At 42.0% G+C, this 27257-nt stretch overlaps 1 protein-coding gene across 1 annotated transcript in view; it reads right to left on the reverse strand.

Annotated features, from left to right (window-relative positions):
- Positions 1 to 3292: 3292 nt before the first annotated feature.
- Positions 3293 to 27257, reverse strand: part of znf804b (zinc finger protein 804B) — a 32735-nt gene continuing 8770 nt past the window's right edge. Inside the window, exons 2-4 of the mRNA XM_026184313.2 lie at positions 13922 to 14059; positions 9099 to 9229; positions 3293 to 8239 (exon numbers count right to left, since the gene is read on the reverse strand). Coding sequence (XP_026040098.1) covers positions 4255 to 8239; positions 9099 to 9229; positions 13922 to 14059 — 4254 coding nt within the window. The 3' untranslated portion in view covers positions 3293 to 4254. The remainder of the gene's footprint in view (positions 8240 to 9098; positions 9230 to 13921; positions 14060 to 27257) is intronic.

Raw genomic sequence — 27257 nt, forward strand, 5'->3', positions numbered from 1 at the left:
AGTTTCCTAATAGATGAACTGTGTGCACGGCCTGGAAAACCCCGCTGATGAATTGACACACAAACCCCACAGCTTTGTGGGACTTGTGTGATCATTAAAATATTCAGTGAGGCGCAAGGTTATGTCCGTTATGATTTATTTGACTCTTAAATGTAAGATTTGTTGAGGGAAAACTTTGAGGGTTTTTTTTCCTCATTAGTTTTCTGGAGAAACTCTCGTAAATAACTCTCAGAAAAGTCATCTTCATCATTGATCTGTGTTTTTGGTCAATATGGCTATTTTAGACTCTTCCCACTGCTGCTATTGTCTGAGGATTGAATGGGTTTGTGCATCTCTGCACGCTCGCAGTTTGTGTGTGTGTGCATAGTAATCTTTGGTGGGAACATCTGTCTCTCAGAGATAACATAACCGAGGAATTAGGCATGCTGTCTTACCACCGAGCATCACATCTCACTATTACAGCCCCCTAAATTATACCCTATTATACCTCTCTGTGTATATGTGTGTGTGTATGTGTGCAGATGAGTGTAAGCAATGTGCTGACAGTGTCATGTCCTTGGGGGACTGTGCCACATGTTAGAGTATCGCTTAGCCCACCACCTTCCCTAATCCTTAAATCCATTGTAGACCAAAATTCACATAGTCATTTCCACATAATACAAGTCTTACGCAAACAAGTTTTGACTCAACGAGAAAGCCAAGCAAAAAGTAAATAATTGAAATAACACAAAAAAATAGACTAGCAATCTCTATGATAAATTGGCTTTACGTGGTTCAGAATTATACACAGTAATGCAACGTTTTTGATGTAAAAGCTCTAAACAGCCTGGATCCGCTTAGCTTTCCATATTTTACACCTGTCTGAGCAGTATCTCTTATGCATCAGTGGTGACAGATTACTCTTTGAAGTGTACTCTTTTATGGAAGTTCAAAAGCTCACAAAAGCTAACAAGGTGATGCATCAAAATCACAGAAAATTCAGAGTCCTATATGATAAAATATGTGATTAAAGGATCATCTCGCTATTCAACTCACGAAAAAGAGAATTTCTACCCTCTTCTTCTTCTTTTTTACATTATTTTCCTTTTTGCTTCAGTGTCATTTGGTGGTTGAATAAAACAGTTAGAATAATACCCTTGCTGTTAGTATAACACCTACACCTAGGAGTGTACAGAGATCCAGTAAAAAGAGGGAAAATTGGAGAGAAACTGTATTACAGTCTCTTTTACAGCACAAGGAAAACTTTTAATGAATGTCACTGTGGGGGGAAGAGGAATAGGAAGGGCGCTGTAATAATAACACCACAAAAGCACATTGCGCTGCAAAGGTCTGTGCAGTACAACAGCATTCAAACATGTAAAAGATATGGTCTGAATGAAGGGAATTGAGATGACAAAGTGTAATGGTGCCTTTCCTTCTGCACAGTCAGAGAACAGCCGGGGGAGCTGAAGGCAGCCCCACTGACCTGGTTGAATCAAAGAGAAGGGTAGGAGGCGAGATCGCAAAAAAGGGAAAGAAAGGAAGCGAGCAAGAGACGGGGAAGTGTCTCATTTATACAACACTGCAATTTAGGTCGATGGAGCATTTCAGTAGCCGTAAGGGGCTCTTTTTGCTCAGTGCAATCTATAGCCTACCCGCAATCTAACAATCAAATGCGGTGCCAATAGAGGCGACCCTGCCTCAGCAGTGAGCTCTCTGTGACTGCTGGTGTATTTTGACCGAGTGCCAGCTTTAGTTTTTATTCCTCATTAATTCTCAGAAGCGATTGACTGAAGAAACCGCTTCCTCTCCATCATAAATCAACTCACACTCCTGAGTGTGTGTGTGTGTGTGTGTGTGTGTGCTCACACAGCAGCAAAACATGTACACACCAGGGGGCGAATCTTGGGGCTTAGGTAATGGTTTAATCAGTCACTGACAGAAAGTACAGTGATATTGCGATTGCTAATTTTCATGTGACCCCAGTTTGGATAAGTGTGTGCGTGGGAGCCTAAAAATCTAGTGATATAATAATGTGAAGATTCCGCTATTGCCTCGCTATTCATGGATAAATAGGCTTTTGAAATGACACGCTGTGTTTAGCGTTCAATCTCCACCTCTTAGGTTCTTTTGTGTGCGACTGTTTTCATGGATTTCCCCATTAGAGAGTCGGAGTTATGAACTGGAGCAGTTTGCTTTTATATGATCTCTGTGATTATCAGCATTTGAGGACGCAGAAGTTGCAGCACATTTGAGTGTCTCCAAATTAAACTCTGGGAAAGAATGGGGTAATAGTGAGTGTGCGTGTCAGAGAGGGAGAGGTAGCGATAGAAAGGTTTGATGCTGTAACAGCTGCTAATTATTGCTGCTCTATATTTCACACAGTCTGTTTGATCTCCGGTCCTGTGGAGAGAGATAGGGATTCTCGGTTTCTGTTTCTCCCAAATTCGCGCGCTTTACACACAGGCTCAAGGGTCACAGGGAGGAGAAAGCAGACCCATGCTCTAATTACCGAATCTCTGCAAGAGATGACTTATTTGTAGCCAACGCTTCAGGACAGAAAGTGTACATTTTGTGTATTGCTTTTGAGCCTGTATTTATGTCACCCCTTGCTGAAGCCCCCCTCATGTGTTGGGCTGTGTTCACTGATATCACGGAGGGCAAATCAATCCAATCTCTCAAAGCGCTCTGGGTAGTCTAAGCCCATAGACCATCTGGATACCGCTCTGTTCTCTTCTGTGTTCTGCTCCCCGAGTGCCGGCCGCTGCAGTGATCAACTATTTGGCAAGCAGCTTTGACACATCACCAATCACCAGGCTTGAATACATAGCAACAGTTACCAGCATCCATAACCCTTGGCGAGATATGTAAGAAAGTCATCTGTGTGTGTGTGTTTATTCTTGTTTTAGTGATTAAATAAGTTTTTTCTTCTATATACACTTTTAAAAATTTGGTTAAAGAATAAACAGATCTTTAAAAAATTGTAAAGGATAATAAGATGTGCAGAATGTTTCGAGTCTTCTTCTACGGCTGACAAAAGAGTCACAATTAGTTTTTCTTTCGTGCCTCTGGGATGGTCAGGACACACAGTAACTGCTTTCCAAATCAACAAATTGCTGCATTTCTAAAAAACATTATGATAGAATAAAAATCTAATAATTTTGTACCATTTTAAAATCATCCATGTGCACTCTTTGACAAAGGCTTGCATGAAAGATGTAACCACTGCAGAAAAACCATGCAGTATTAATTCTTAATTTGGACTTTATCAACAAGAATGAGACGGGGGAGAAAAAAAAAGCATGAAAGCCCATTTATTTTCACTCACGCTTTATTGTAACTTATCAGATTCATTCATTTCTGTCTTACAAACTGATTTGTTAAATGCTTCATGGAGGAAAAAAAAACAGTTTTTAATGTCACACATGGAAGGTTGTGTAAAAGGTCTATCACTGAAGCCATGGAGTGTGGGGTAAGCATTGTACTACTGGTCAAGGTTAAATTCACATTTTATTTTGGTGTTTCTCATCATTCTAATATTATCATATACTGTCAGAATATTTACACTATAGAGAGAAAGCAGGTCTTTACACGTGTCAGATATGGAAATTAGATGTTGTTCTTCCTGCTGTGAATGAGTGTGTGTCATCAGAATTACCTTACACCCGCACATACAGTCCACAAGAAGGTTAAAATGTCTTTGCCATATTCACCGGCCACTGGAGCGTTATTTATGTTAGCTGAAAGTCACTCTCTAACTCAGATAACCTGTATGAAATGGAGATAAGGGGAGAGTATTATCACTGTCTCTGTCCCTGGCATGAAGGATACTTCAAAAGGCAGCTGGTCTGTCTGTGGTTCAGAAGGAAAGAGAGAAGATGACACAAGCTTAGCTTGTCTTTGAATAGCAGGTGCACCTTTCTCTTTATTTTGCTTGTGAATGAGGAATGATGGAAAAAGCAAGGGATCAAAGTCTGTTCTTTCACTGTCTGTTTAAACACAGCAAAGGCTAAATGGAGAAACAAATTCTCATTGGAAAACAGTCAATAGTTTGGCTGTTTGTGTGTATGCATGCGAACGAGCATGTGTGTCTCGGTGTGTATCTGTGTCTGAAGGCATATGTGCAATAAGAGTTGGAGTTGATACTACTAAAAGCACTGATACATCCCGATTTCAAATAGCAGGCCTTTCTTCAAACCATACATTCCTCTTTTCTCTCTCCCACAAGCCAGTGCTGCCAAGAAAGATTAATAAACACGGCACCCACTCTCAAAATCATAACGCCTTCTGTTGAAACTTCACTGGCCACGATCTGTCCATGATAGGCTGTGGATTCAAAGGTTGCAGAGCTACTGGGGAGAGTGGAGAGATTGGGGTTGCGTGGAAAGTGGGCGACTGGGGAAGGAGAAGGGTGGGAGGATGTGATAGCAGGATGGAGGGAAACAGGGAGGAGATGGAGAAAGGGGCGAAGTGAACATGATGAGGGAGGGAAGGGTGGCGAGGGGTGAGGGGGTGAGGAAGTGGAACTGGCTGTGGGTGGATGGCAGGAGAGGGGGGTGAGCTGGAAGTCGAGGAAGAGTGAGGGGGCATGGATAGGCCTGTGTGCTGTAAAATGATGTGATGGAGATTCGAGAGAGGGGAAGATGGTGCGAGTGGGGTGAGGTTTGGGACACCCAGAGCTATGGGCTGACTAAAGTTCTCTTGTGGGTTGACGTGTGGAAGTGGGAGACTGACCTGGAGGGTGTGGTGTACTTGCTTATGCATCGTGTCTGTGTGAATTAACTGGGCTTGAGGCTGCGGAGATGAGTATTGCTCCTCTGAATTCCCACAGTTCTCTGTCTGCAGGTTGTGTGTGTAGTTTGCCTGTGTGTTTTTGTCTGTGTTTTCTTGTATGTTTTCCAGGACTTTCTGCATGTGCTCTCTTGCCTGCTCTTGCAGGAGACGATATTTGTCCATCTCTTCAGCGGTAAAGCTGATCGGCGGAGCTGTCTCTCCACCTGTCTGTTCATCGTCAGTTCTAATCTGTGATGGGCAGGCATTTGGCATGCTGCTGGGATTTGACCCAACTGGAGAGCATTTCTGACTGTTAGTGGTTGCTCCAGGATCTGTGCCACAACTCTTAGCTTCCTCTTCCTCTTCTCTCTCCTTCTCCTGACTCTTCTCAAGCAGCCCCTTTTTCTTCTGAGCCTTTCGCTGAATTGCAGGTAGTTTTCCTATAAGGGGCAGAAGCAACCTAGATGGTTTTTGTAGCAGTAACTTACTGGGGGATAAAGCTGAAAGGGTTGCGCCTGGGCCCCTCGTGTTGACAGAGGCAGAGGGCCCTTGGCTAGACTGTGAATCCTTTAGCTGTGAAAGACTTCGGTCACAATTATGTGTGTTGACACTTGGAACTGTCGGTGAAAAAGTGGATCTGTTGGGAGATGAATGTGTGAACGGGCTCGAGGAGAGGGCAGATGAAATAGACGTGAGGCTGCTCTGCTTTTTTGCCTGCTGACTGGCCTCTGCAGCCCCCGAGGACGTCTTGCAGGAGCTAACTGTCAACCCATCCATAGTGACTCCTGAGCAGGTGCTACTCCTGCTCCACTCCCAGCTCAGCTCAGACATGTTGGTGCTGCTACAAGGGCTGCAAGAGCGTGGGCTGTGGCATCTGCTGTCCTGTGTGTTGATCACACTCTGGCAGCTGTACGTCTGTCTGCTTGTCCACCACTCAGGGCTCGAGAAGTGTGTTGAACTTGAGCGTCTGGTGCCTGCACATATCCTTGCACCGCCCGGGCTGTCTCTGCTGTCAGCTCCTGTCCTGGAGCCTGATGTGGACCTGTGTGTCCCCCTGTCTTCCCAGCTGTCACTGCTGCCCCATGTCCATCTATCCCAGTCGACATCTTCAGTGCTAAGATGTCTGCGCCTTTTGCCCCAGCGCTTAGGACTGGGGCTAAACCTTGCAGCCTTATCCCACTCCACTGCTCTGCTCCTCGAGCTCCACCCAGTCCTTGACCTCACCTCCTCACTACCTCCAGGACAGGCCCCTCTCATCCACTCCCACTCTTCTGTACCTGAAGTCAGGCCTCTGTCTCGGCCACCTGAATGCCCTTGTGCTTCCCTCCCCCTCTCCTCCCAGAATTCACGATGCCTCAAACTCTTCCTCTTACTATGAATGAATTTCCTGTCCCCGTGGAGGAGTTTTCGCTTTTTCATCGAGCTGTTACAGCAGCTGTTGTCAGGGTAACAGCAGTCAATGAAACTCCTGGGGTTGCTATGGTGACCCCTTTCCCAAAACAGCTTTGAGTTACATCCTGGTGAGAAGGAATGTAAGGAGAAGTGAGACCGCCAGGGAAAAGTCGCCGCGTCTCCGTCTCGCTTTCCCTCCTTCTCGGTGTCTCGGTCTGCTGTGTGTCTGCTGAGATGGGAGTAGACGCTGGAGTGTTCTGCCTGCTCTCTGTCTGGCTGTGACTGGCATTCAGTGCTGTGGCTCCTATGAGGCCTCCTCTTCCTGACAGAGACAGATACTGGCTCAGCCTCACATCTCCCCAGGAGACAGCTGCTCCCTGCTCCCCCCACCTTCCTCATCCTCGTCTCTCTTTGCCTCCTTTTCTTTCCCCATCTCCCTCCAGTTTCTCCTCTCCTCTCTCTTCCAGTGGAGACTGTAGAGATAACACTCCTCACTTTGCACCTTGCTGATTGGCGCTTGTCTGAAGTTTTTTCCTTCTCAGCCATCTTTCTCTTCCCCAGCTTGTGTTTCTTTGTGCTGGCTTTCCTCTTTTTGTGTGATACTTCAGAGACACCCACATACGGCTGTGGAGCACTGGCACACTTGCACATTGTCTCACTCCCACACTCACACCTGGATGGACTGATGCACATCTCCTGTGTGCCAGGCTGGGTGACAGACTCTAATTTACAGCTCAGGGCTGTGATGGCTTTCTCCCTGATCCCTCTCGCACCCTCTAATCTGCCTCCCAGAGGATTCTGGAAGTTTGTGTCAGAGCTGTCACTATGAGTGGGGTCAAATGGATGGGGAGCTGCCCGCATGCAGTTCTCCATACTTAGCATGCATCGTTCTTTTTCTGGTCTTCTTTCTGATGATAAAAGGTTTTTGTTCTTTAGGAACAGGTGTGCTTCTGTCTCCACATCGATATGTTGCTCTGCTTTGAAAATTTCCGCAGCTTTTTTCTCCCTGTGTGCTCTCAACTCTTGTCTTATCTGTCTTTGTAAACACGATTGAGTGTCTGGTTTAAGAATAGCTGGTACGCGTAGTTTTGATTCATCTGAAAGGGAACACAACTGATTTTGTTGTGAGTCCTTCAGATCCTCTGCGACTTTTTCTGGCCGTTGAAGGTTCAAGCAGAGCGGGTTGCAGCTGTAGGAGATGTGTGGTTGAGACTTGGTGAACTTAAGCAAACTGACAGGCCATCTCAGACGGGTAGAGCCATCCTTCCCGAGCACACACACATCCTGACTCGCCTCCCGCTCGCTCTCCGTTTCTTGCTTTTCCTCTGACTTGCCTTCTGTGTGTTTGGTATCCGTGTGTGCTACTGCTGATCCTATGCCCCATACGGTCACCTGAGACGCCGAGAACAGCGAATCATGACTCTGATTATCAGGTGCTGATGTGGAAATAGGAAAGTGTTCTTTTACTAAGTCTCTTTTTTCAATCTGTTCCTCCTCCTTTATGGCCTCTCTTGGGAACGGGTGCATGTCGCTTGGTAAGACACTGTCAGTGCCAGACTTATCCTTTTTTTCACTTGCGCTGTGTTTCCTCTCATCTGCTACCCCAATTTCCCTGTCAATATCTTCAATTATTCCCCTTATCCTTTCTTTCATTTGTTCCCTCTTCTCTCTCTCCTCCTCCTCCAGGTCTGAAAAAACAGAGGCAGAAGGCTCCAGCCTAGGCCCCCTGCGTGAGAAACAGAAGGATACTCCAAGTCTGCCTCCCACTCTCCCCTGTGAAGAGAGAGGCAGCTGAGGATACAGGCTGTGGCAAGACTGGGGGCTCACTGCAGGAGTGTTTGTATCGGCTGTCTCAGTCACTAGTGGGGATTCTGCTAGAGCAGTGGCCGGTGGTACTTGGGAAACAGAGTTGCACAGATTTTCTGACGGGTAGCTGACAGTAGTTGTCCTGGGCTGTGTAGAAGTGGATCGCTGCGGCTGGCACAAGGGTTCAGGTCTGTCCTTAGGGCTGCGGTCTCTTTGTGTCACATCTTTATCACGCTTCTGACTCACAGCTCTGACTGTGCGTCTTAGGCCATAGGTCCTTCTTTGGACTCTGCAACGAGATGTGATAGGACAAGCATATGTGACTTTAGCTGATAATACTTGTCTAAGTTTTCCTGGCATCACTCTAGATTTACACAAAGCCACTTACTGTGGCATCGTTTTTGGGTGAGGTTATGCAACAATGCAAACTTTTCTACCACAGCTCAAAGCTGCTGTTACGACACTTACTCTTAAATTTAATGCAGTCATGAAAACATTAATTGTTTGAATAATATGGAAATCGATAGAGTTTTAGACTAATAGATGGCAGAGTATATAAAAAGGAAAGGGACCTAAATTTTTAGTATAGACTCTATCTTTATAACCTAACAAGGAAAAAGAAAGAAAGCAAGAAGAGAAGGAAAGGAAAGGTGCGTTCTATTGGTAGTCACAGTAATGCTGTTCACATATTGCTACCTGATTATAGGAAACACATTTAATTGCACAGGGAATAGTTGCAATCAAGTTGATTATTGCATGATGTATTGTCTTATTGTATTAGTTGTTTTGATTGCTTTAGGTGAGCAAGGCGGGAAGCAAGTTTCCTCTCACAATTCACTTTGCTCATTTTATTTACTCATGGTTATTCTGCTGCTAATTTTTCACTAAAACCTCATGTCCTCCACCTACAAATGAATCAGATGCTCCGAGTGTCAGCAAGAGTGTGTCTTCATGATATATTTACTTCACCTGTGGACCTGTGGCCTAGCTAAGCCAGCTGAGCGCTCTCACATCTGTGGACGCATCCATCAAGCCTACGAATTGTTGACTGGATGTGACGCACTCTGACCCCCTCCCCCAGGACTCTTGCCCCTGGTCTCATTACACACATGCTGCCACATGCACGAATACACACTCCTCCCACTCACCGCTGAGTTTCCTGTTGCAGCTGTGCGAGCTGGTGCAGACGCCGAAGAGCCTTCTCCTGCTTGCGCTGGTCCTTCCATGATTTTGAGGCTACGTTACGAGCAAACTCTCTGTGCTTGAGCTCCTTCAGCCTCTGCAGGAAATGGCAATAAAGAGATAAAGAGGGATGGAGAGAGGGACAGAATCCATATGTGGACGGAGAGGGGAGATGCAAGGGTGGGAGAAAGAGGAGAAGTAAGAAAGAGTTAGTTTTAGGAAGCTCTCTGCAGGCAGCTGTCTTTCAGATCATACACATCAGTCAGCAGTGTTTGCAGATGTTCTCCTCCAAACCTCATGTCCAATTAACTCCATTCAGTCTTCAAGAAAGGACCCTTCCTTCAACACACAGCTTGAAACCAAACACCAAAACTAGTGAATAGTAGATTACATGTGTGGTTGAGATGAGCGGAATAGGCAGTTTCATGATGCTGCTGCTCTTTCTGAACCATTAGAGCAACATTTTTCATTTTGGTTAGCGCCCTTCAGTCCTACTGTGTGCCATAGATTCAGTTTATTAGTTATCACAGCTCAAATAGAGGTACTTTTGAATCTATGAAACAGGGAAGAAGACATTTTGTTTGATGATGTTAGAATGACACACTACCAAACACAAAGGCACAAGATTAAATGCTGTAAAGGCCTGACATTTTCTTCTAGACTGCTTTTTGTGTTGTGTGTGTCTGTGGGCACTTTGTAAGCAAACTGGTTGGTCTTTACCTCCATTATATTACAGGATAATTATTAATTAGTTCAGCTTTACACATGTGTGTATTTATATGAACTTATATGTCTATAGCCATAGGTGCACCAGTTCTCTTGGGGAAACAATGATTCATGCGCCTCTCTCCAGTTTCCATTTTCTGACACACTTTAATCCCTTCTTTATCCATGCTTGGCAGGTATATGTGCACGGATGCTGGTGTCTTTCTTTTTGTCTGTGCATGTCTGAAGGGTAAGGAGGGACTCGGGAGTTTGGGGATAGCTGCAGTATTGTGCACCACCATCCATCCTATTTCCCCTTTTTATTGAATCACATATTCTCATAATCTCAGCTGCTCCATAGCTTACGCATCCAAGATTTGTTGTTTACAATATATACTCTTATCCTGTAGTGCAAGTTGCGACAGGATTACACCGCACTCATTTTTAGATTATGTTATACCATTATCTTATCCATCCACGCAATATGTGTCACACTCAAACACACACATGCACACACGCACACATGCATCAGATTAGGCTCTTACGCATCAGATTTATTTATACAGTCACTCTCTTTCACACCCAGATGCTGTGCAGGAGCGGACAGTTTTCAGGTTAATCCCAGCTGAGTCTTGCACAAGCTGGTGTCTTTTTACATTATCACTCAATGCTTAGCATCCATGTCAGCTCACTGAAGACAGCATTAGGTATATACCATAGAATCAACACTCATGCGGTTCGTATTCCTTAAAGACACTATCTAAGTTCTTGTGGAATGTCTGCAGATGTGAGCAATCATATGCTAGTGTACATCAAAAAGCCCTGAGTCGTTGTGATGCCAATGGTATTCTATGGGAAATATTAATCTTGTTCAAGCACGGAGGCATTCATAATGAACAACTGTGAATGGAGCCAGCAGGCCTAAGGATGAAAAATTTGTTGCACTGCATTGTGCTATAAAAAAAGAGTTGTTGTACTGTAAATGTCAGTGGCAATGCCTGAGAGAGAGAGCAGTCTGTAATAGATGAAATATATGAGGATAAATACTTCCTGCTTCCTGCCGCATTTGCACTCTTCCAGGTTATTGTTCTCTCTTAAACCATGTCCTACTGCAGGCAGACCTGAAACTATATTTAGAGACAAATCAAATATTGCACACAGTACCATTTTGGCTCAATACACAGGACAGACATACTTCAACTTTAAAAGTGGCTACTTTTGTCTTCAAAGTTGATGTCATGTCCCCAACTGCAGGAAATGATGTTCCTGCTCTCCAACATGCAAGCCTTGCTATGTGCTGTGAAGCTCAATGCGTCTGTCAAAGCTTCGATCAATATTCCTTTAGATGTGTTAAGGAGTGCTCAGGCTGAGGCAACTATGGATGAGTCAGAGTTGATTCATATCCACTAGGGCCCTAGAATGAAGGATGATGTATTCTTAGGTAGCATTTGAGTGGCCATGCTAATGGGCTGATTGCCTTTTATTTAAAAGGGAGTGTAATTCTGTTGTAATGAGCAATTTCTGTAATCAGCAGTAAATGCTGATAAAGCCCTGTATTCAGACATGTTTATCCCTGAATCGATGACAGCGAAAGAAGACAGAGCAAACGCAATCAGCTTCCATTCTCCAAAGCCAATACTCCTGCAGGGAAACTGTCTTCAGCTAGAATTTCATCTGTTGTCTGCTCTGTGGGCAGAGTGTACATGCATTTCTGTACTTGTGTGTGTGCGCGTGTGTGTTCCTACAGCGCCAGTGGCTACTGTCAGCTCAGTGCCTCATGCAGCTCGTTTCATGTGCCTGCCGCTGGCTAAAACAAAGCATTAACATTGGCCTGCAGTTGCCTCAATTTATTTTCAAAGAACAATGACAGAGGAGGAACAGTCTTATTTAATGTTTATTTCATGATACATAGTGTGGGTGTTCAGAAGTGGGAAGCGGCTTGGCTTGTTTGAGAAATTGCCTGCATTTGAAGATGAGTGTGTACACGGGTAAGTGCATGTCTGTATGTTTGCGCGTGCAAGTGTACGCCTTGGCAAGACAACAGATAGCTGTAGGAGAATGAGCTATCAGAAGAACCTACAGCTTGTTAGTCCAGAGTGGAGGTTGTGTATGAAAATGGATGTGAACGCAGAATGCAGAAGAAAACCTGCTGCTGAGGCTTTTTCTAATGGTCCATTGGCCTTATCTTGTCCAAACTGGAATAATGGAATCATACTTAAGCTATGACTAATAGCTCTGTGTTATTTGGTACTGAATATTTTTCTTTTTGAAGGAAGTACAAGCTGAGGAATAAAGTGAATTTTAGATGCATTTTTATGTACCAGTGACATACAAATCAACAGCTCTGAGATTTGGCCTAGAGGTAAAAAAGAACTATTCTATCATGAATTTATGGCTTACAAGCCTGGTGTACATCTGCAATACTGTGTTGTATTTGTTTAAAATAGTCATTTTATTTTTCATGCAGTAATAACTCAGAAGCTATGTTGAAATTTTCCTGGAAATTCCTGGAGACCCTTTTAAGCACTCATACTACACACTGTACTATCACCTTATTTCTAAAATTAGGAGATTTGCTTTGCTTTTAATGCTCTGCTAAATCATTCTCCCTATTTGGTTCACGGAGACATTAGATTCCAAATTACCAAATTAGTGTGCTGTTACTTCTGTTATCGGTGATTTTCTGATATGTGCAACACAATGAAAGCCAGCCAAAGACACAGACCTAGAATCTCAGCTGCATACCAAAACTAAGACACCATCAAGAACACCGTACTTTCCAATATTTGTTATCTTAACCTCACTGTCTGCAAATATTTCTCTAAACTATATCTGAAAAATGTATTTTGAACAGCTTCTGATGTGTTAACTGAAAATAAACAACATGCTGTTTTTGCTTCAAACCTTCATCCAGCAAACCTCTCAGCTTCGAGGGGAAAACTCCGGCTATGCGGGCCGGCCAGTCAGTCAGTGAAAGTTGCCCCATTAATGATGATGCTGGTGACTTTTTCCGTGTTTAGCCTGTGGTGATGGTGCTGTGTGGATTGCAATCGATTGAGTGTTTTTTGTAAACCGAGTAGAGTTTTTACTAGAAATGTGATCATTTACAAAAGGTGCTATAAGTGAGTATTCATCTGTTGGCATTGCTATTGAGCTACAGTATTTCAAAGAATGCACAGTCTGACTTCTTTGAGATAAAAATCAATAGGTAGATAAATGACCCCCCACCCTTTTTTTTGCTTGAAAATCTAGAAGTTTTGAAACAAGATAAAGTACAAGAAAATTTTGGACTTCGCCCTGGTTTTTGCATGCTGCTTGGATAAAGTTCTTAACATTTGTCAGATCACTGACAACTCTATTGGGTCATAACAATGTCCCTATTTGCCATCACACAATAAGAAAGGCTTTGTGAATAACTTTTTACTTTCCGATAATTCCCATTAATATTACCTTTTTTGATTCATGCCCAGTTTGCAAAGTTATAACGCACATTGTCAGACAAAATGACCCATTTATTAATATCTGTAAACATAAAACTTGTTGTAGCAAAATACTTATTTACTGTGTATGTCTAGTATATACAGCACCACAGTTACTTTATTAACTCTGCTATAGCATTTATACTAGAGACTCATTTTTTATTATTATCTTGTTTTTATTATAGCGTCTTTGGATATTTGCTTTAGGTGCTACGACTTCAATTACCCTGTGCTGGATCAATGTGGGCTATTTAATTTTATATCAGCCTGTTCAACTGGAAATCTAAAATATAATTGGAGTGCTGGGTGTGTGCGTATAGGCTGTTTGTGTTTGCTTGTGTGCTTTCTTCAAGTTGAAGTGTGGCACCTCAGTATGTGTGCTTGTAAGAAATGATGCGGTTGTCACACTCCTACTGTTACCTGGTGAGAAACTGTGCCCAATGGGCAGACTGACATGGACATGTAAAGCAGCTTTCCATCAAAACGCATAATACTAACACACCCAAACTCTACAAGAAAATACGGTTAAAAAGAAAAGAGAGAGAGAGAACCCGTGTGTTAGTTTTTGTGTCCCTACACAGTGTGTATGTGTGCATCTCGTGTACCTGTTTGTGTGCATGGTCGTAGGAGTTGATGTGGTTGTCAAACTCCTGGTGTCTGAGGTACTGCTTGTCACACAGCTCACAGTAGAAAAGAGCCTTCAGATCCTCCACCGAGCAACCCAAAGCCCTCTCCGTGCATTCCTGGAGAAAGAGATGGAAAGAATGAGTGAACGTGTTGGACGGATTGGGAAAGAGAAATGAGAAAGACTCAAGCTAGAGGCATAAACAGACAGCGATATAAAGGGTTAGAGAGGTAGAGATAGAGAGCAAGAGGAGTCAGGGAGTGGGGAGGGGGGGGATCAAGAATGGAAGATTGTTAGCCATTTAGAGGAAATCTGCATCCCAGAGAAATCAGCAATATTAGCCTCTGCATGTGCTCTGCATAAAACTGTTAAACGGCTTGCCATTAATGCATGATGCCTTTGCTGCCACTGCTGGAGGCTGGACAAAGCCCTGTGCTCATGGCAACTTGAGCCGGGGGACACGTTTAATACAGCCGCTATAATAGAAACTTGTGTATGTGCTAAAATGGCAAATAGTCTGAATCTCTCTGTGAGGAAACTGATGTTTGACAAATGACACCCCCCCCCCCCCCCCAAACAAAAAACCCCCCTAAGCATCTAAAACGCACAACTTGGACTTTTTGTACAGACAAATACACACAGAGACATGCAGGTAAATAGCACATGGATAGAGATACAGATACACAACCGCTATGCAAATGGCACACGGACCTTAGGGAGTAAATCGCTTGTCTGCATGCTCACATCAGCCAGAGGGCCTTTTTTATGGTCTGAATACATGCACAGTGTTGTGTACAATAGATGTGTTTGCTTCCTTGTGTGTGACTGTGTGTGTGTGTGTGTTGAGGAGTGTGTGCATTCATGCCATGCTCTGCTTCAGAATGTAATTTCCCTGAGGCTAGGGGCTGCCAATAAACACTATTGAATTCTGTTCTACACTGACATGATGGGAATTTAATTTGAGGTTGTCACTTCTTTCTCTCTCTCTCTGCTTCTTTCCTTTCCTTCTGTCCATCTTCTATCTCTCGCTCCCTCTCTTTTGTAGCACTTATTCCGTCCCTCCTTTTTATGCTCCTCCTTCAAATCACTCTTCTTCTCTTTCACTTCACACTCCCCACTCCCTTTCATCCTCTCTATTTGCCTTTTTCTCCCTTTCTGGCATCCTCTTTTTTTCTGTTTGAGTCCCGGGTCAGGCAGTGACAGAGTCTATTGGCCCCAATTTGTTTCCGTAATATGCCTGCACACAGGAACAGAGGTGAGAGGAAAAGAAGGGGAGGATAAGAGTGCAGGCAAGAGGAGAAATAACCCCTGCCTGCATCACAAACACACATACAGACTCTCACAAGCACCTCAGCGTTATTATTGCCAGTAACAATCATCATTAAGCGTTATTTGCTACATCCAGGTACTCTACTCACATACATTAACCTGCAAAATAACTTGCTCTTCCTCTGGCTGTGCAGGAATTTATCCAGTATGTGTGAAGGGTAAGGGAGGCTGAAGGACAGGGTGGTAGGACTCTCCTATACTAAAATCAACACAAAGGTAACTAATATACATTGATCCTGTGACGTTCCAAGAGTGCATGGTATTGATCTGCCTCGCGGGCTTAAGTCACTGCAAGAAAATGATCCAATCACCCGGAGCAGTGCTCATTTGAGCGCTGCCGGTGTGATAAGACTGAGATAATGAATGCTGTGAATTGGTCAACTGTATGGCTTATGCAAGATTACATAGGAACCGTGTAAGTGAATGTCAGTGGATGTGTGTACATGAGAGGTTTTGTATATTTCTGTGCGCTTGCCTTTCCCAAACCCTTTCTTCTCACCTCTCTGACTCTGTCAGGATAATTACTTTTAACAACGAGAAAAATATACATAGAAAGACGTGAGAAAAGGTGTGAACGCATCATAGCCGAAACGTGCACTTAAGTGTGCGTGCGTGGGCCAACTCGGAGGCCATTTGTTTATGTCAGAAGCGTCTTGGCAAGAGGTTGCCCATTTTTCTTCTGAATGCTGAAATCAAGCGCGCTAGCTTTCATTTGGTTTAAATGTTCACATCTCATACAAGTTTCCACTATAGGCACTCTTATAGAAACACCTCTACATAGTTAGTCCCCTCTTATACACACACTTATGCATGCACAGTCACACATAATGTGTCAACCTGATATACTGGTGCCAAATTAATCTAGACCTCAATTTACCTCACTGGCATGAATCTGTTTGCAGAATAAGCACAACTGATGTATCTGCAGACCTGAATGGACAGTGATTGTTTGCATGATTATGCGTGTGAGTGTTTGTGCAGAGCTGTGAGCTTCCATGCTTTTTTTCTTTTTCTTTGCGCTTATCCACAGTTTGTAGGAGAAGTGCCAATTTATCCCTTTTTATAACTGAAATTGTGCCACAAATAGGAGTCGTTTTGGACCATGACCAGAGTTTCAGACACACAGTTTAATGTCTTTGAGCTGCTGTGGAAATGAACAGGTCACGCTTAAAGTGTTTTACAGACGTGGTTTGTCAGCATTTGAGAATATGTGCACTGCAAACTAATGATATACAATATATTCATGAAAAATGCCCCCAAACATGAATATCCTTTTGGGAACGTCTGGGAGTTCTAGAGATTTAAACTGTGGCAGCACCTTTTCTGATTCACTGCTATCATTACAGTTCAGACTGCCCCTTTTTTTCTTTTTGATGACTCCTATGGTATATAAAATCAAAAAATGCTCATTAGCAGTGAACATGCTGCACTGAGGCTTGTGGAGATGATTTTTAAATAACTGTAACTACATTGTTTTTTTTAAATTCTTCATCTCTGAGTTGACCTTCAAGACTGCTGAACAGCACCATAAATCAAAGAACCATATGATAATATGCTTATCAGTGTCATAATGTAACTCTTACATCTTGACATTGAATTGAACTCAGGTGGAACCATGTCAAGGACAAAGAGGAAGCTGGATGAATTTATGAGGTTTTCAAGTAATTAATTAATAAGATTTCCAGCTAAAGACAGCTATAGGATACTTCACTGACTGAGCTGAATTACAGCAGCAAACCATGCAGGCCATAATGAGAAACTTCTTGCAGAATAATTAGGACCCTTTAAAAATACAAAATGGAGTTGGTGGCATATCTCTGAAATATATTATAACTTAAATATGACTCTTTGAAAGCCACTTGAGCTAATTTCAATAGGATAGTCAAATATTTTGAGTCAAAAAACAAATTTATGTGGTGTCTGTGTAAGAGTGTATGAGTGGTTATGTATTCTGAAAAATCAAAGAAAACTCGGGCTGAAAACACTTTACTTGAAGCTTTCATTTTATGCTCGGCGTGGTAAACAGTGGGAGAAATAGTCTGTAGTCGTTTACAATTTGTTGTCTGCGTGACTGACGTGACAGTTTGTTATGATTTAATCAAATGCATTATAATAAAGAATTAAAATCTCATTCCCTGCCTGCTGCCCTCGAGCTAAATTGTTTCTCCCTCCTCACTGGTCACTTTCTTGTAAGTTGTAATTAAATATTGAACAACATTCTTGTAGATTCAACTCAGTGATAGAATGAAGAACGGTTACAGGCTTTTGCGCTGGTATTATATTAAAGCTATACTGTAACATTATTTTGAGAGCCATTCACTTCTTTGATCTAATGTAAAACAAAAGTGGTTGTTTGGGTGAGACATATGCGGAGAGATCATGACCTCCTCCAAGGACATGATGAATTCACTGCCAGGGAAGTTTCCAAGTGGAGCATGGTCGAAGGAAAAACATTCATTTTTGATAAGGATCGAGGGATGAAGCCAGTCACACTGTCTCGTGAATAGGCGTGCCTATTCACAGCTGCTTGGGGACCCGGGCCCAAAGGGGGACCACAGATTTTATCCCTCGCCAATCTGCAATGACATTTTAGTGGGAAAACTCCCTAATGGTGGCCCTGCTTAGGGTGTGTGCTAAGAACACCAGCTGTTTCAGATTGTGAGCATGTGCTGAGCTCTAATAGGCTTTATTGTAAGTTGCTATTTGATGTTATGTTGTACATAGTTATTATTTGTTAATAACCCAGTTGGACATTTGGTCAGGATATTGGCATTTGTTGAAGCTGGCACCTACTTTGTGCCCCACTAGTTAAAACTGTAGACTAAATTTGATAAGAAACACCTTTTTATTTGACTAAAGAAGTGGAATGGCCAAATAAAAAAGCAATATGTTTACACTTACCACATGACACCCTGAGATATACACACAGCCAACACAGAGATGTTGATATAAAAATATTGTAATTGTATTACTGCAAATTTCGGAAGCATTTCATGTACTTTTTCACTTTATTTATTTTCTGCCTCTCCCTTTCTCTGTATATTCGTCAGTGTGCTTAAAAATGAACGGGAATAGATACAAATCTGAGTGGAGAGCACTTGAACAGTATTGGACAACAAGTGCAAATTTTGCATCTCCTCAAAATTATGAGGCACTTTGGCTCGGACCTACTCGAATGTAACTGATCAAATGTGATAATTGTTAACAGCACTGCAACACGAGCTTTAATCGCAATCCCGGTTCAGTGTGAAATCCAAAAAATAGGGCGAAACAACACTCGTGCATGCATAATAAATCCACGACGAGAGAGCGAGAGCGAGCCTTGTAGCACAGAACTGATAGAAACAGATTCTCTCTGTTCATATATATTAACTTCCACTGAAGAGAACTTCTACTGCAGGGGGTGGAGGAAAAAATATGGTAAAAACTTGATGAGTATGACCAACTTTGAAGAAACTATTGTTATAGAATTTACCGTCGCAGAGCAGCTGCAGACACAGAGCATACAAAATACAGGCCAATTAGCAGTTTTCTCGTTATTGCTAATTTCGCTTCGCTTATGCATGCCATCTGTGATGATGCCTTAATCTTACTATTAGAGAGTATATTTTAATTTTTCAATAATGTGCTGTTGTTCTTTTAATTGACTTATATAAAAGGACTGATCACTATGTTATCAGCTGATGCTCCTGTTTGTTATTCACATGAATGTGTGTATGGCCTATATGAAGCATGATATCCAAAAGTGCTCTCTCTCTTTCTCTTACTGGCTGAAATCTTTTTCTTCTTCTCGTTTGTTCTGGAGGTTTTAGATGTTTCAGCGGTAAAGAGATGAAAAGGAGACGAGGTGAGAAGCATAAACTATGACAAACAGACATGTGACTTTACAGAACTTCTAATTGTTACCTCTGGTTTTGAGAACAATTCAATAAACAATTCCAAAAGTTTTATCAAGCCCAATTAAATCTTTAATTATCTTCCGCTATAATTATCACCCTAACTTAGCAACGGCAATGAACAGAAAAAAAATGAATTGAAATTAAAAATAATTCAGCAAGTTTTTTGTTTTTTTTTGCCTTGTGCTTCGCTCTGCTCTCTCAAATCATTTACATTAATCTGCCACTCTTTTTTCTCTCTACCTGTGTCTAAAGCGCTCCTGTGACGTGTTTCCGTCAGATGCGTTCACACTCCTGCATTTTTTTCTGTAGCCGGTGACAGTTGTTGACCCGAGGCCTAAATTACTCATTACTGTAATGACCTGTAAAGCTCAGTGGCAGACATTTTTGTGCACAAACATGCATGCCAAGCAGGATAGCTTAGCGTTAATGAGCTGATATTTGCAGCCCCGATGTATCTCCCTTGACTGCCTTTAATATGCCTGCGTGCTCTGTGCTACCCAAACATTTTTCCATTTACTGTGGAAAAATCTACGCCCAGGCTTTACGGTGTTTTTGTCTGTGCGCAACTGTCTGATGTTGTTTGTACGTGTGTTTGTATATCTTTGTTTACTCCAGATCGTTACTGCCAGTTAGAGGTATAGCCAAAACAAGTAGATGGAATAACCACAGCCAAAATCACAGATGTGTTGACCATACATATGGTCATTAGGGCTTTTTCACAGCCAAAAGGACAGATGTTTTAGTACCAGTGAGTTTCATAATCTCTCAAACTACCAGCGACTTCTGTTAAAGAGAAAGTAGAAAGGCTAAAATATTTCACAAAGTGAGACTCCAGCAAATAAAAGCACAATGTGTATTCCAGTAAACTTCTGTCAGGTGTGCCATATTTCATTGTTTGTGTGTGTGTGTAAACTGTAACTATCTAAAGCACAATCCTCTACACCATGACATCATCAGTGAGTACCGTGAAGTATAACAAATTGTTACCGCTCCTTCTGACCTTTTAAGCTGAGCTGCATGCACAAACCAAACTGAATAAGTAAATAATAGCGAGAGATTTTATTTGATTATTTCTCCTGCCCCCTTTGTTGCCATTTCTGAAACAAAGAATAGATTCAATCCTTAATTTCTTTGCATCCATTGTAGCTGACATGGACATTTATGTTTACTCTTAAATCTGATTCTTATTTTTAATTGTTGCTATTTCAGTCCAGTAAATATTTACACACATATAGCATATATACAACACATTTGTATGGTCTCTCTATGGACTTTGAATGAGGAAAAATGGGAAAGGATAAAATTCCAGTTTTAATTACACATTGGATGTAATATTCACAATAACAATGAACCTCTGTTTTGTCTAGACGCACAAAAAATGAGGAAACTGGAGAAGTGGAGGACAAAAGAAAAAGTGAGAGGCCTAAAAAAATATCTAATGCAGATAAACAGTATCTGAAAATCATGTCCTTCAGAAACAAAAAAAAATCCATTAAAGACCTGACACAGGACCTGAGAGATGCATCTGGCCCATCTGACACCGTCAGAAATGATCTCAGTGGACGGTGGATGAACCCATTCTTAAGGAAGGGAAACGAGGAGAAAAGGCTGAGGTGTGACAAATTACACATGAAATTTATATAATGCAAAATGACAACAAAGGCGCTTTATATTGTAAGGTAAGTAAGTAGGGTAAGTATTTTACGGCACCCTACAATAATGCAAAGAAAACAGAGAAAACCCCAACAATGATATGTTATTATTTATGAGATGAATATAACAAATAGTTAAATACAGAAAGGTGTATAAACACATAGTGAATGACAAAGGTGACTGAAGAAGAAGCACTCAGTGCATCACTGGAATCCTCCAGCAGCCTAGACCTGTTGCGATGTAACTAGGGATAATTCAGGGTTACCTGATCCAGCCCTAACTGTATACTTTATCAAAAAGGAAAGTTTTAAGCCTAATCTTAAAAGTAGAGACGGTGTCTGTCTCCTGAATCCAAACTAGAAGCTGGTTCCACAGAAGACGCGCCTAAAAACGAAAGCCTCTGCCTCCCATTCTACTTTTAAATACTCTAGGAACCACAAGTAAGCCTGTGGTCTGAGAGCAAAGAGCTCTAATGGGGTGATTGGATAGGGTAGTATAAGGTCAGTAAGATTTTTCAAGACTTGTATAGGAGGAGCAGGATTGTAAATTCTGGATTTAACAGGGAGCCAATGAAGAGAAGCCAATATAGGAGAAATGCGCTCTCTGTTTCTCGTACCCTTCAGTACTCTTGCTGCATTTTGGATCAATGGGAGGCTTTTTAGGACTTCCCGATAATAATGAATTACAGTAGTCCAGCCTAGAAGTAATAAATGCATGAACTAGTTTTTCAGCATCACTCTGAGACAGGATGTTTCTCATTTTGAATATATTATGCAAATGGCAGAAAGCAGTCCTACATAATTGTTCAATATTGAAGGAATATTGAAGTTGAATATAGAAGCACATGTCCTGGTCAAAAACAACTCCAAGATTCCTCACAGTGTTACTGGAAACCAAGGTAATGCCATCCAGAGTAAGCATCTGACTAGGAACCATATTTCCAAGATTTTCAGGGCCGAGTACAATAACCTCAGTTTTATCTGAATTAAGAAGCAGAAAGTTAGCGGCCATCCAGGTCTTTTTGTCTTTAAGACATTCCTGCAGTTTAACTAATTGGTTTGTGTTATCTGGCTTCATGGATAGACAAAGTTGTGTGTCATCTGCATAACGGTGAAAATGTATGCTATGCCTTCTGATGATGCTGCCTAAGGGAAGCATGTGTAATGCAAACAGAATTGGTCCTAGCATGGAACCCTGTGGAACTCTATAATTGTGTGAAGAGGACTCTCCGTTTACATGAATAAATTGAAGTCTATTCATTATATATGATTTAAACCACTTCAGTGCAGTACCTGTAATACCTACAGCGTGCTCTAATTGTTCTAATAGTCTAGCAGGACAAGCACAGAGATGAGTCCACTGTCAGAGGCCATAAGAAGATCATTTGTAACCTTCACTAAAGCTGTTTCTGTGCTGTGCTGAGCTCTGAAACCTGACTGAAACTCTTCAAATAAACCATTCCTCTGCAGATGATCTGTTAGCTGTTTGACAACTACTCTTTCAAGGATTTTTGATATGAAAGGAAGGTTGGAGATTGGCCTATAATTAGCTAAGACTGCTGGGTCTAGAGATGGCTTTTTGAGTAAAGGTTTAACTACAGCCAACTTGAAGGCCTGTGGTACATAGCCGATTATTAGAGATAGGTTGATCATATTTGCGATTGAAACATTAATTAATGGCAGGACTTCCTTGAGCAGTCTTGTAGGAATGAGGTCTGAAAGACACGTTGATGGTTTGGAGGAAGTAATTATTGAAGTTAACTGTACATAATGTTACATCTGTGAGATGATTATGAGCAAGTTTTTCTCTAATGGTTAGAATTTTATTTGTGAAGAAATGATTTCTCCAGCTTACGAGTTATCTGCTTTAAGGTGAGTGTTTGAGAGTTACACTAGGAAATCAGGTACTTCTCTTTTTCAGAGGAGTTACAGTATCTAAAGTGGTATGCAGTGAAGAAGTATAAATATTAACAAGATAATCAACCTCTGTGGGAGTAGCATTCAGATAGCTGCTCTGAATTGTGTTGGCGCAAGGCACTGAAGAAGATAACAGTGGATGAATTATATCCTTAAACTCAATTACAGCTCTTTCAGAAAGACAGCTGCTGTGATGAAATCTTTTCCGTACCTCTGTGTAATCCATTATTGTAAATGTAAATGTTATTAGGAAATGATCAGACAAAAGACGGTTTTCAGGAAATACTGTTAAATGTTCAGTTTCTATGTCATATCTCAGAACTGGACTGAATAATCAACAAAAAATACTGTCAGCTTTTGATCTATCATGCAATGTCATCTGGAAAGAGTCTCCTGATTGTTGACAGCATCATGTAAAACACACTGCCATTGCACTAAACGCACACCTGGATAAAAAACACACACACAGTGGAACACCTGCAGTCATGATTGGCATCGGACCTCAAAATAATTGAAGCAGTGTGGGATCATACTGACAAAGAGCAGAATAAAAGACAGCAAACAGCCAAAGAAAAGCTTTAAAAGTCCTTCAAGAAGCCTGAAGACCTATTCCTGAGAGCTACTTAAAGAAATGATGAAAAAAGCTTGAGAGTTCAGGCTGTGTTGAAGAATAAAAGTGGCCATAGCAAATTTTGACTTTCAAGCTAGTTGGAAGCAAGTATTCTAGTTTTGCAGTCTATGTTTTATTAAAATGCACATCAGAAAGCCTAGAATTTGTTACTATGTAAATACTTTCAGTCTATCTGTATGTTTGGCTTTCACACATTTCTAAACAATGTTACAGCTGTAAGCAAAAACTGGTCTGAACATATCTGTAAGAATATATATTCTGTTGATAGATTTAAAGGCAATACCACCCAAACATAAAAGAAGTGGAAAAAAATAATAAAAGAACTTTATTCAAAAGCCTCAAAATAGCTGCACTGCTTTTGTGTCGGGCTACAGTAGGGAGTCTGTAGCATCGACAAATTGCAGTGCTCTCCTGTTGAAGCCATAAATCTATGATTAGTCACAAGGCCCAACCAAACGATCACTCAGCAAGCAATCAAAATTTAATTCCCTGTCCATCACAATGCAAGGCCAAAAAGCTCCCACTGCTGATGTGTCCACCCCTCCCTGCCCTCATCCCCTCTGTCTCTCTCTATTTCTCCTCCCTATTCAACAGGGCTACCTTGTTTTCACGGAGTTATTCAAGCGCTCTACCATTGATCAATCCTATTCTGTGCCCACATTTAAAATCTGTCCACCTCTCAACATCGCCACCCTCCTCACTCAATCTCTCTGTGTTCATACTATCCTGAATACAATGTGAACTTAGCCTCTGGCTTGTGCGGCATGAGTTAAACTGATTCACTCGGGTAGAGCATAGCTTACAGACACAAAAAGCAGAGGACATCTTAAGACATTTTCGCCACTTGAACAAACATAACCCATAGGTGCTTTCTAGGATTTTTGTGAATTCAATTTGCGCTCTTTGGGAGACACAAACACAAAAGCGTGAACGCCTGCATGTAAATTCCTGGAATACCCAGGTGTTCTACAAACTGTGGTCTCCACTGTGGCTTTGAATGTATTTTTTATGATCCTACCTCTCACTTACTCGCTGTGCTCTTCAAGGACTTGCATTTGTTTCTGTGAAAAAGACAAAGATTCCCTTCCTGTTCTTTCACTGCACATCAAAGCGAAAATCATATACCAATTACAGGGAGACAAAGGATGGTGAGAACAATGGTGGGTGAGCTGAACTTTACCCGTCGTCTCTGCTGTTTCTAAATGCGTATATTGTCAATGCTTTGTGTGCCGTCTCTTTTTTTGGCAACTCTTGTTTTCCTCTTTGATTCTCTCCAAAGCTGCTCTGAGGGGTGAAAATGATATCAGAAGAGCTTTAGAAGGATAGACTGGTGAGATGTGATGATCTCTTATTCTTTCACTGTTTTCTCTCTGATTGCTCCACCCACCATTTCTGTCAGTTTTTTTATTTATATTTTTTCTTCCTCCAAATTTTTTCCTCCTTATTGGTTCTTCTTTATGCACTAAAAACACTTGTCAGTCATATGTCTTTCAAACCTTGGGCTTATTAGGCTTTTCTCCTCTCTTGCTAAATGTCACTTCCAAAATTAATTTTTTTTCTCCTCCCAGATAGCAGAAAGAAAAAAAAGTAGAAATATATGGACGATACACTCTTGACATTTAAATTACAGACACAACTGAAGACTCTGCATGGATAAATGGATATACAGCACTGTTAAGTTATTAGACCTGCAAACATAAAGCAGACACACACACCCACGTTTTCTTTATACTCGTGTGCTGTCAATCACACTCCAGACAAGGCAGCTGACTGACTGCTTCAAAGGGGATTGAGGAGGATCTGTTAAAGGGATCAAACAAGGGCTGTAATCTGTCAGAGTGCGATGATACAGATTAGAGTGAAAGACAAGTTAAGGAGATGAAGGTAATCAGTTTGGGAAGTGACAGATTTAAAGGAGAGGATTAATATGATCGAAGATTACGCACTACTCTTAATGCTCGACTAAGTCTCGCCAAGTCAGAAACTTGCAAAGATGAGTGGCGAGTACGCGCGAGGAAAGAGTCGCTGAGGAATGATTGCTTTCTTTCAGACATTGTGCTTCCGGATTCTTTTGAAGTTTTCATGTAGGTGAGTGTTTCACTGTATGTGTGTTGGCTCATTTGTGCTATCAGAGGATAACACGAGTGTGTCCAATAAGTGAGTGATCTTTTCTTTGGCACATTACAGTGCGAGTGCATGGATGGCTAGAGATACTACAGATCAGAGGCTGAAATTGGAGACTGTCTGGGGACTTACACGCCAGCTGAGTGAATTGCTCTGTCATGCACAACAGTCCAACTTTTTGAAAGCTGGTTTTGCTGTGCTATATGATTTTGTAGCAGTTAAGACCTGGAGCTGGCCAGGATTGAAATCCCGCCAGGACTCTCTTCTCTGCTTTCAACATCCTGCTTGCCACATTCATTTCTTTCTCTGGGTGTCCCGTGCTATCATTCCTAACTTGTATCCAGCCCTCAGTACGGCTGCATTAGTATGTATGGCCGTGTAGCTCAGGGTTTAGAGGTTTATGTCCCCTAATAGACAGAGATTTGTCCTGTCACACCCACAAAGAGCTTACAGCGAGAGACAGAGGCAGAATGGCTCCTTCCACTCTGTGTGTTGTGGGTAAAGAAGGAACATTTATGTTCCCGTCTTATCTCCAGAGAGAAGGTTTCCATTTCTGTACAAATCATAAAGCCCTAATTTGTGCTTTTCTCTTCTTTTCTCCTGCACTTTCCATCTTCTTCTTTCCCCCCCTCTTGTTCTCGCTCTCTACCCCTTTCTCTGCCTCTTTTACTCACTATGATTGGATTAAGACCAAAGAAACAGAGTGTGGAGATGAGGAGGGGATGAGAGCTTATTAAGCATGTGAGAGGTGAGATGACATTAAGCTGTACAGAAAGAGATTGAGGAAGAGGTGTGTGACCACATGCACAAGTGTGTGTGTGTGTGTGTGCATGTGCATGTACCGCACACTTCTGTATTTATCCTTATAGAAGGTAGGGTGAGAAGAGGGAGGAAGTGAGGCGTTTAGCTGTGGAGCACTTTAATCAAGGGGCGAGCAATCCTGCATGACCCACTCTGTCATCCATTATTGATGCCTGCCTCAGCCAGGCTGATGAATCATTAAGCCACTCATCAGGCCTGGGAATTCTGCCTTCTCCTCGGCCGATGACACTCATTTACATAAATCACACGCTGCTATTTTTCACACTCTTGCGCATAAACACAAACACACACCCACAAACAGCCAAATACACAAAGTTCATACATGTTGGCTTGCTCTCTGATGGGCACGGCTCATACAATTTTTAATGCTTTCTGCAAAAAAACCTCCCCAAAAAACCTCATTTGTGTCATACCTTGAAGAGCCAAGTTCATTTGAGCTGTGAATACAGATTCATAAAGGTTATACTGTACATGACAATAGCACTCAACAGCTGCAACCCTACAATACCCAGTGATTAAAGACAATATGCTCAAAATCCCATGGACTGCACAGAACATGTGTTGCCTTTCCTGAAAGACAACCATGTTTTGCACTCAAGCTAAACAATCGTATAACAATGCATAGGTAAGTGGAGAGGAGAGAGTGAAAGACAAGGAGACAAAAACAAGCAGAGAGAAATAGATCTTACAGAGTTTGAGTTTGCCTCTGGGTTATATGGCAGAGGAATCTTAGGGAAACTGATGAGCACCCACGCCATGCAGGCACACACGCACTCCACCAACATATTTCTTCTCATCGTTGTAGGGTTTCCCTTCATCTCCTCTCCTCCCCTCTCCATTCACCTCCACTCCTGCTGTTTCCATGTCTTCCCATTCACTGTTGAAACTAATCCAGTACTACAGGGTAAGAATATACCTCACAGCAAGGGTAAGAAAGCCCCC

The sequence above is a fragment of the Astatotilapia calliptera genome, chromosome 11, assembly GCF_964374335.1.
Source record: "Astatotilapia calliptera chromosome 11, fAstCal68.1, whole genome shotgun sequence".
Taxonomy (NCBI): domain Eukaryota; kingdom Metazoa; phylum Chordata; class Actinopteri; order Cichliformes; family Cichlidae; genus Astatotilapia; species Astatotilapia calliptera.